This window comes from Montipora foliosa, chromosome 5 (assembly GCF_036669935.1).
Source record: "Montipora foliosa isolate CH-2021 chromosome 5, ASM3666993v2, whole genome shotgun sequence".
In the NCBI taxonomy this organism is placed as follows: Eukaryota; Metazoa; Cnidaria; class Anthozoa; order Scleractinia; family Acroporidae; genus Montipora; species Montipora foliosa.
In genome coordinates, this window is record NC_090873.1 from 13,611,952 (window position 1) to 13,622,620 (window position 10,669).

At 38.2% G+C, this 10,669-nt stretch overlaps 1 protein-coding gene across 1 annotated transcript in view; it reads right to left on the minus strand.

Annotated features, from left to right (window-relative positions):
- The window catches only part of LOC138002170 (serine-rich adhesin for platelets-like), a 36,916-nt gene extending 27,173 nt beyond the window's left edge, over nt 1-9,743 (minus strand). The window contains exons 1-7 of the mRNA XM_068848253.1: nt 9,571-9,743; nt 8,020-8,233; nt 7,302-7,471; nt 6,148-6,261; nt 5,526-5,608; nt 3,979-4,077; nt 141-254 (exon numbers count right to left, since the gene is read on the minus strand). Coding sequence (XP_068704354.1) covers nt 141-254; nt 3,979-4,077; nt 5,526-5,608; nt 6,148-6,261; nt 7,302-7,471; nt 8,020-8,233; nt 9,571-9,655 — 879 coding nt within the window. The 5' untranslated portion in view covers nt 9,656-9,743. The remainder of the gene's footprint in view (nt 1-140; nt 255-3,978; nt 4,078-5,525; nt 5,609-6,147; nt 6,262-7,301; nt 7,472-8,019; nt 8,234-9,570) is intronic.
- Nucleotides 9,744-10,669: the final 926 nt, after the last annotated feature.

Sequence of the window (10,669 nt, forward strand, 5' to 3'; positions counted from 1 at the left end):
GAGTTTTCAAAACACAGCAAAATAGTTCATCTCGCTGGAATGGTCTTGTTTGCTTAAGAGCTCAGCATGCCACCACCTCAAATTAAAATTTAGTTTATCCTCCAAAGACAAAGACAACAACAACAACAAGAATAACAAACCTCGTCCTGTGCACACTCTGCGATACAGATCTTTATAGTCATTTGCGAGTGTGTGTTCCGCATCAGCTTTTGAATCCGACGTTTAATACTTGGACCGGTTTTGTCAAAACTTGTCTGAAAATATAAAGAGTTGCATAGTGCTTTCAAATATCCATAAACTAGTTTTCATCACTCCAGTTACCTATCGGGATTACATCATACAGACATCCCATATTGTGGCAGCTCACGTGACCTGCTCTTACTTGGTATTGTATTATAGAGTGTTTTCACGTGACGTCACGACAGCCAGGTTGGTGTACCCAACAAATCTTTCGGGAATCGAACTCTATTATCATTCAAACGTTTCCGTTTGTTTTGGTGGAAGAACAAGGTTAGTGATCACGTGAGTGAAAACACTCTATAAAAAGAAAAAAAGTTAATGCTGATCATTCCAGTTATTAATTAAAGTTACTTAAGCGGTAAAGAAAGGAAAGTACGAAAAATTCAGGCTGGAAAGGGATTCGAACCCAGACCTCTGCGATACCGGTGCAGTGCTCTGCCAGTTGAGCTATCAACCCATCTGAGAGCTGGTCATTATGTGAGTTCATATTGAGCCCGTAAAGGATGTAGATATGACGAAAGTTTATATATGAAAGCCATATTTATTAGTTAACATTACGGACAGCGGTCACCAATAACACGCGACCTATCGCATTCAAAAGAGTCGGGTAAAGTTGCGTTTTGGTGGACGTCAATCAAATAAAAAGCCGTTAAAATTATTTTTAATTCTGACCTCATTTCAAAGCAGCAGAACCAAGAAATTGAAAGTTTTATCTGCTGATATTAAAGTTGATTTCCAGGCCAGTTTAGGAGAGCTGCTACACTACTGAAAAGAAAGGGTGTATTGTATGTTATTTTTAAATGAAAAATATCAAATTTTTGCCCGTGATGATTTGCAAAATCAACGATGCGTGTAAGTCAGCAAATTAGCACGTATAGTGAAATTTAATTTTTTTACATTTAAAAACATCGTTTTCTTTTTGTATGATTTTCCATGGAACTTAATTTAAACAACTTTAGAATTCTCTCAACTAAGTAAAATTCTCAGTTTCTTGCCTAGTTGCCTTGGAAATTGACGTCCACCGAAACGCAACTTTATCAGACTCTTTTGAAGGCGATAGGTCGCGTGTTATTGGTAGCCGCTGAAAGCAGCAACGAAAGGAAAGCCAAGCTCTCTGCAGTTCAAATATATATGGCATAATTAATATATTAACTTTCGTCGTAAAAATAACTCCCAACAATGTAAGGACGTGTAATGCACTTGCGTCAGGAAAAATCAAAATTGGAGATGCGCGGTTATTGTAAAAGTGGCTTAAATAGCCAGTTGTGTGCAAACCGACGCAACATTGTTGGGAGTTGTTGGTTCTCCATTGGATGGTGTTGGCAGTTGTGTGCAAATGGACGCAACAATTCCCAACATTGTTGGGAGTTGTTGGTTCTGCAGGTGTTGGATGGTGTTGGAAGTTGTGTGCAAATGGACACAACAACACCCAACATTCTTGGTTCTGCAGGTGTTGGATGGTGTTAGCAGTTGTGTGCAAACTGACGCAACAATTCCCAACATTGTTGGGAGTTGTTGATTCTGCAGATGTTGGATGGTGTTGGCAATTGGTTCTGCAGATGTTGGATGGTGTTGGCAGTTGTGTGCAAATGGACACAACAACTCTTAACATTCTTGGTTCTGCAGGTGTTGGATGGTGTTAGCAGTTGTGTGCAAACTGACGCCACAACTCCGAACATTGTTGGGAGTTGTTGGTTCTGCAGATGTTGGATGGTGTTGGCCGTTGTGTGCAAATGGACACAACAACTCTCAACATTGTTGGTTCTGCAGATATTGGACGGTGTTGGCAGTTGTGTGCAAACCGACGCAACAACTCCCAACATTGTTGGGAGTTGTTGATTCTGCAGATGTTGGATTGTGTTGGCAGTTGTTGCGTCCGTTTGCACACAACCAAAAGCTTTGTGTCATGGTGTCACACAAGGTGACAATTTGGGAATTTGTGCAATGAAAGACGTCACGGAAATGGAAACTTGAAAAAATATTTCTACGTCATCTTCAACCTCCTTAAGGCAAAAATTCATAAGACCCTGTCACTCAGTTCGATTTTCGAATTTGATGACACCACTGTGAAAATTATGTATTGTTTTCTTTCTTCTGTCGAGTGGCGTCCAGAAGGAGGTCCAGTTTGGGGGTCCACGTTTTGTACCGTCCCTGCTCAGGATGTATTAAAACCCATGCACGAACCATCATTAAATTACCACCAGCATAATTGAACTTTTATTTCCCTTTCCCTCGGCAGCATTTCTACTATTTTGGTAAACTAGTACAAATGTAATCAATGATATAATGCGGAGCCAGGTGTCATTCTATGGTTAATTCACCTACGTAACAGAAAAATGTATTTGAATGTCTTTGTGAGTACTTAACACTCCAAAATGGATTTAACTTGAGTGTGGGCTGTCCGACTCGTACAATTTTATGAAACTGGCAAAAAACTGGCCAAAGATTTCTGCAGATTTTTTTACCACCTTCAAAACAAGTCAAAAACACGGTAGCAGTTTTGGCATTTTTCGATCAGCAAAAAGGCTCAGTTACCAGCAATAGGAATAGCTGAGCAAAATATTCTGTGTATAAAGAGTGCGATTAATCGTACGGGTTATAAATTTTCAAAGTATCTTCGCTAAAAACGGGCAGTCTCTACTTGTACTCGTACTCGTTCTCGACCTCGTCCTAGAATCCAAAGGTCCGTAACAGTCATTCCTTGACGAATTAAGTTTGGCGTAAATAAAAATCCGCCATTTTATCGATGTGCGCGAGCTAATGCGCGTGCCAATGACGCAAGAACAGTACAGTAGGTTTTGTGCAATGCAAAACCAGGGAATCACTTTAACTTGACCAATGAAAGGAGAGCCTGAAAGTTTATTCTTAAATGGCACTTGAGCCTATGACCTCTACAAAACCGGTGTAGTGCTCTATTAATTGAGCTATCAAGGTAATAGACCATATTCGTATTTTCACTATTGAACTGGAACTAGCGTGCAAATGGAGGCTTTTGCGGGGGAACCTTTTCAAACGCAAATACTTTTCAATACATTCCCCTGTATTAGCCTCCATTGCAAGCTAGTTCCAGTCCAATAGTGAGAATACGAGTATGGTCTATTGGGAGCTGGCCATTTTGGGAGTTCAAGGTAAACCCATTGAGAATGTGCATATGAAGAGACTTTACACAAGAAAGACATACCTGAACAGCCGATAGAGATATTTGGTACTGTAGCAACGGTGCTATGTCTAACTGAAGAAATTTCTCTGTAGCATATTCTTTGTTCTTTCTTTTTCTCGATTTAGGTAGAAACCAATTACCTCGTACCTTTACAAGTTTCTTTTCTTTTAACATAACAATTTTGAGTTTCCATCTAGACGAGGTACGCAGATTTAAGCACTCTTAAAAGTTGATCGGTTCCAACCCCACCAAAAAACAATTAAAGTAACAACCATCTTTTTCAATGTCAGGCTTAAAGAGCTCTGCTGCATGTAATTGGTGGGACTGCAAATTGACAACCTCTGCTCCTCTTCTCCACTAATTTATCTAAGCCAGACCATTGTTTATGGCCAAGTCTGGATGAAAACGATTTCTGCATTTGATATATCATTGAGAAGAGAAAACAATTCCCTCTAACATTTAAGGTATATGTACAAGTGAGTATATTCACGCATGCATGCACATGTCATAGATAGACACATGATGTTGCTATGGCAACAACAAACTAAATGAGAGATTAAGATCTGGGATAAACTTACAGCACAAGCTTTGTGTAATATGTTTCTCATACAGATAAACGGGTAACGCAAGGGAGTTTCGTACTTCATGATAACCAGTGCACTCTGGAAGAGCAGCAACTGCAAAACAAACAAACAAACAAACGAATCTTACTTGATATTATTATTAGAAGTTGCTTTTGCAGTAACTGTTTTCACAGGGTTATGGCGCGTTTTTAGTTTCAAAATTCAAACAGTCATGTATTCGGCAATTCAAACATTCAATTGCTCTATTCAAACCTTCAGTTTGGAAATTCAACAATTCAAACATTCATTTCGGTAATTCAAACCTTCAATTCAATTGAATATTGAATTATCGAATTGAAAGTTTGAATGGCATGAATGTTTGAATTGTGAAGGTTTGACTTGAAGAACTGGAGGTTGCAATTACCGAAATGAGCGTTTGAATTTCCAGACTGAAGGTTGGAATTGCATGAACTGAATGTTTGAATTGCCGAACTGAAGGTTTGAATTTGCAAACTGAAGGTTGGAATTGCCGAACTGATTGTTTGAATTGCCGAACTGAGGGTTTGAATTTCCAAACTGAAGGTTTGAATTGCATGCTTGAATTTTGACACTACAAACACGCCATAATTTACAGGTGTAGCCAAGAGAGATCTTGAACCAGATATCTCCAGATCTCAAGGCAATAAAGGACGGTGCCTACTATTGTTATTGCGCATACGTTCTGCGCATCTCGAGATACTCGGGTTTTCTATTGGTGACGCTTACTAATACGGGGATAGTTTTGTGCAGTTTAAAACTATCTGCAGAAAGTAGATCTTAGTACGTACTCTTGAAATCCAAAAAGAAAATTGGGGATAACCATGCATTTCTTAGAGATAATTAAGCTTCAATTTGAGAAAGAACGCCACACATTGCTTTGCATTTTAAAGCTTTTTACACATATTCATGAAATATCTTTAAAAATATGCGTGGTTACACACAATTGACTTTTTGGATTTCAACAACACTTGTTAAAATCTGCATTTTCTGCATAATCATACACTGGGGCAAAAATATCTTTGAATTCGAAGGCACTGTCCCTAAGCGTACTAACCAAAGGACCCAATCTTCTTTTGCTATATAAGTTTCTTCATTCTTTAGACTTGATTAAGTATAGCAGCTCAGTTAAGATGTGGACACATTCTTCATTAAAGTTCTAATGATTTTAGACAACAAAATCTTTTTCTTTTTCCTTAACTGTTCTCAAACTACAGTATGTAGTAAGACAGGTTTCTGGTATTTATGAACAAATCATCAACGTGTAAGAACTATGCGACTAGATTTTACCTTATTTCAATTTGACACCACAAGGACAATTGTAACATTGATTACAGAATAATAACACACTGTGGGCAAACAAGTCGCATCTATCATCTTGAAAGACAAATTACCATTTTGCAAAAAAGTTAGCGTGGATATTTTTCTTACTGCTTGTGAGATATTCCATCCCTTTAACTCTCCAATAGAAATGTTGACTGTGTAGTACTACAGCATAAATTTCAAATCACAATGTACACAGTTACCCAACTGTCCTCTTCAGCTGAAAAGGTTATCCTTTCATTTGCCTTCCTGGCTAAAATATTCCTGTCTTCTTCATCAAATGCGACTGGAGAATGAAAATCACAAATTCGATTTAGTTCATGGAACTTACCCTACTTTTAGCAACAGTAATTTAGTTTTACAAAAGAAAGAAGGACAATCAAGCCATGTGTCAAGCTCCCTCGGGGTGGGTATCATTCATTCATTATTTGCTCGAAAAAACTTCGCAATTGTTTGCTTAATTCCCCCATCCTCCCCTACATTTTGAATACTTAGAAAAAAATGCATGGGCACGACTTTATAAGATTTTCTAAGAACTATGCGTACCCAGGATACTTAAAAAACCTGCAAACCTTCGTTGATACACCAGCACTGGCGTCAACTAGTGACTGATTTGGGAGACGAGTTGAAAAAAGAGAAGAGGATTTTGTTTTTCAACTTTTGAACCTCTCATACTTTCCCGTCTAATAACTCGTCGTGCTTATTAATTTGATGAAACAAGTTTTTTTTACCTTTACGGTTAAAAATGGAATAATAATTCTTTAGTGCACAAGAAAAACTAAGCTCTTCTAAACGGAATTCAACACATGAAAGAGTCTGACATACGCGAGTGTCCATCTTTTGATAAAGGCCCGTTTGGATCCTTTCTGTGCTTGGGACTTTTCGCTTTTTCACTTGAATCAGTTCGCCTTTTCTTCACCACCTGAGATACTGGCGACTCTATAATGAATTACACAAAACGTATTAATCATCCAACCAATGTTGCCCTACAGGACTATAGTGCATGTAGCTTTCATTCGCAGATAACAATTCAAGCATGGAATAACTAAGTAGTAGTACAATGTTTTAACAATATAGTTATCACAAATGATTTTTTTTTTCTTTTGAGGGGTGGAAAGTGCTTACAACGACAGTATCCATGTTTTGTAAAACTGTTGTCGTTTCTGCTCAAGGAGAAAAAAATGTTTACTATGTAATTCTCTGTCTTCGAATTCTACCATAAAGTTGCTTTGTTCTTGTGGAAACCGCATAAAGAAAGCATTATGAAGATTTTTTTTTTGGTTTTGATTTCTCGCACGGAGATTAGTAATCACCTGTTGGTCTCTTACCTCTGAAGAGTGTATGTCATGCTCAACATAGTAGCATCTTTAGTGCTGTTGGGAATTCAATTATCTTTCAGGGTGTTTAAAGGGGCTAGGTCACGCTATTTTAGGTATATTCGTTTAATTTTGTTAATTATGAGCTCTAAACGTCAAATTGGCAGAGCAGGAGTCTTTCATTTGCAAAATCACGGCCACATAACTGACAATGATTTTCCAGTTGTGTAAATGACATTTTAATATAGACTGATATAAATTTGAAAAAAGGTGGGCCGACGTTTTTCAAATTTACCCAAATTCAATCCATTTCAATCCTCTCCAGTTTTGTCTATCCATGTCCCTTCTTGGCTTCCCTGTGTTTTGTTAGAGTTCTTCTATAGTTTTGAACAGTTGTTTTGATATTTTAGTTAATTCTATGACCATTCGATCAGTGCTGAAATTGCCTAATTTTGCATGACCTAGCCCCTTTAACATCTCTTCCTCGGTAACAAAATGGGGGGAGCAGTCATTTTTAAATTTATCTTTCATGCTACAATCACTCTGTCCATGAGGGGTGATTATAGAGACATATGATTAAATCCTCAACAAATAAGAACAAGAAAATGTCCATAATCACCTGAATATTATACTAAAAATCAGTAAAATTAGTTCAGTTCTTACCTTCTGCTTTCCGCTTGCGCATCTTTTTTGGTCCTTTTCCTTTCTTGGCCAGCTTTTTGGTCTCTGCTGTTCCTAACGTCCGAATCTTTTTTTGGCTTTTTTGTGGGACTTGATCACTGCCAGAACTCACAGCTTCTTCCTCGACTGCTACAGTTGGTATTGGTGACTTTCTGCAAACAATTTTAAGACCAAATCGTATTAACTATTAACAAATTACATTAGTGTTTCTCCCATTTATGTCTCAAGCGTTGAGATGATCATCACAGTTGTGAGGGGTATTTTAGCATCAGCGAAATGGGGATATAGTCCTCAAGGACTAACACGTCCAGAGAGTTAAAAACGTCTAGTTAACTTATTATGAAATGCACTTTCAATACTCAGTGCTGTTTGTAAGCTAATTGATTTAAATGATGGGTATGCGCTAATGAGGTAGAAACTAAAAACTCTTATTTGCTAAAAAAATGCTAATAGGCAAGTGCACAGAATGAGCCCAGCTTAAGGCACCCTTAGTAACGAAAGTAACTTTAAAGGATTTGCCCATTTCCGAGTTGCTGCATGCCTCAGTTTCAAAGCGAGTCCTGCTGCACAACCAGTCAAATGGCAATGAGTTGCGCATTCTCATTCAAATCAAACTTATTTCCCTTACAACAGTTGAGAACCAAGACTCAGTTCGAAACAGAGACAAATAGCAACTCGTAAATGGCCCATTACAACTGACCTTTTCCTTTGAACAATTCCAACGTTAGATTTTGTAAGCAACCGCGTCCAGTTCTTTTGCAAGTGACTGAACAAACATCGGTCCAGGCCTCCGGCTCCAAGATTGTCCCCAGGTGGCAATTCAACACGGCTTTCGTCTATTTCTTCCTTACCAAACTGAAGTAGTCTCCTGTTTTTAACATTACTTTCCAAAGCTTCATCGGTTCGTACCAACCCTGAAAAGGTACATTTTCTGCCAATGTGAGATATCTGTATTAGAGATATCAGATATCGAGATGCGCTGAACTTATGCGCGATAACAATAGTACGCACCGTTACTAAGAACATTCCCGACAAAGCTTTCTAGGTAAAGGTCATACTGAAACCCTTTCATAATTGATTTTCCAATGGCTGCTAAAAGTTCATTATTTTATGAGCTCGTTAATTGCTTTTATAAAAGGGGTTTTCACTCTGAGACCTTAAAAATTATGACCCTTTCACAAACCTATAGTTGTTACAGCGCCTTTCAGAAACATCCCAACTCTAAGTTCAACTTTCGATCAGTGGTTATTTCTATCTTACTCTTACATCTTATTCAATTCCAAAAGATCAACTAATTGTGGGTAACAAGTACTTTTAAGTTCTTTAATTGCAATATGATGTTGTTGTCATACGTCAGTATAAATAACTGAATTACCATTCTAGTTGTCCTTAGCTTCAAGTGACCCTCCAGAAAACCGTTTAAGGTGAGTCACTGTCTCTGTATTGCACCAATAAAACTGCTGATAATTTCTTGCGTCATTGGCTCGCGCATTAGCTCCCCTGCAAACTTAATTTGTCAATCTAAGGAATGGCTATTTTCTCCTGAACAAGTGCAGTGGTCCCCACATTATTGTTACATATTTTTGCTGAGAACAGCATCTTCATAGAGTACTAAAAATATCAGAAAAAACTATGCCTAGTTTTTTGACAATTTCATAAAACTGAACGGAAGGAGCCATTACGGGTCGCACAGCCAACAATCAAGTTAAATCTATTTTGGAGTGTTAAGTACTCACAAAGGCATTCAAATACATTTGTCAGGTTCCTATGTGAATTAACCATAGAATGACACCAGGCTCTGCGTTATATCAGGGATTGCATTTATAAAATCGAGCTAAATTTGTCCTGCATTTGGGAATGCATGGTAATTGTCAAAGTGGCTTTTATAGCTGTATTCGTCAGCGCCGTACCAGAACGATATGAGCGCGGTGACCCCCCTTATTACTTTTTTATCATAAATAGAACGATTTTCAATTGAATGTGATTGCTTCAAAGTTCTCGCGCCACTTTTTCAACCAATGTGCTCGTGCACATTTTCTTGGGCTTTGTGTCGGCTACGTGTAATTACTTTGAGCTTTGATTAGTTTACTGGATTGTCTCCGTCCTTTTGATTGGCCAAAGTAATTACTTTGGTTTTGGTTTACAACACGCATTTGAAAATCGCTCTACTGGTGGAACAAAAGGGAGTTAAAAAACTGACTCTTCGACCCTATGACCAGAAATTAACACACAAAGAGTGCATTCAACATACCCAGTGGGGTATTGAGACAGACGCAGTTAAGATCCCTCCAGTAACTCCTTACAGCAGCCATGGTCGTAAACAAGTGAGTACGCATTTCAAACGATTTCTCTGGTGGTGGACAAACAGTGTGATAGGCAGGAATAGAAGTTCTGGTGTCCAATAATTTCACACCCTTGCTTAAAAATATCTTCGCCTACGAAACAAGAAGACATTAAAGTGCTACAATGACCAAAGAATCAATTCTTCTTTTTCTTTGTATTTAAAATCTATGTTTACTTAACTAAACACTAAGGTCGTATTCTACTGAGATCAACCGTTTCAATCGCAACCGGTTTAAGTTTCCCAATAGAACACCTTTTCAATCGTTTTCTTTTGAAACGCTGCAATTCCTGGGAATAGTCATTACCAGACCTCTCCGCGTTGACAAGTTGAAGGAAACAACATGGCTGGAGCCCACGTAAACGACAGCAGTCGCTGCCCATGACTTCCCAACCTAGTTTGACCAACCAAACCAACCAAGCCAACAGAAAGCAGTATTTTTTCCCAATAGGACACGAAAAAACCCAACCAATCTAAAACCGTTGTTTCAAATAGAAAACGGCCCAAGAGACCCAAGTTTGAAATCTTGATTTCAAAAAGAGACCAGTTTATTTTAACTGGAATTTTTCTATTTGATGGTTTGACATTACTAATTTTAAAATCTTGAGAGAGCTGGATCGAGGATAGGCTATCTGGTTTACGAATGCAATGCGTGTGTACGCGACGCATTTGAGCTTTCAGACACTTTTCAGACTCTTTTCAGAAGCTAGCGCGTACATGACATCACTTTTTCCTAGATCCAAAACCTTTCAGGTCCAATTGGTCATTTCTGAACGTGAGTAATGGCGCACCGTGCAATCCAAACTTACAGTCAAAGTAAAGAACAGTCAAAGTAAAGAGCCTTTGGATAAAAGATTTCACCAGTCAAGTGTGAAGCAAACAAACTCTGGAAGTCTGAAGGAAAAAATAGGTGATTTTTTTATCACAGTTGCACTACAAGTAATGCGTCGAAAAGGGTTCATTATCCTTCTTGTATACTCATTAGCATTAAGTTATGGGAAGGTCACTC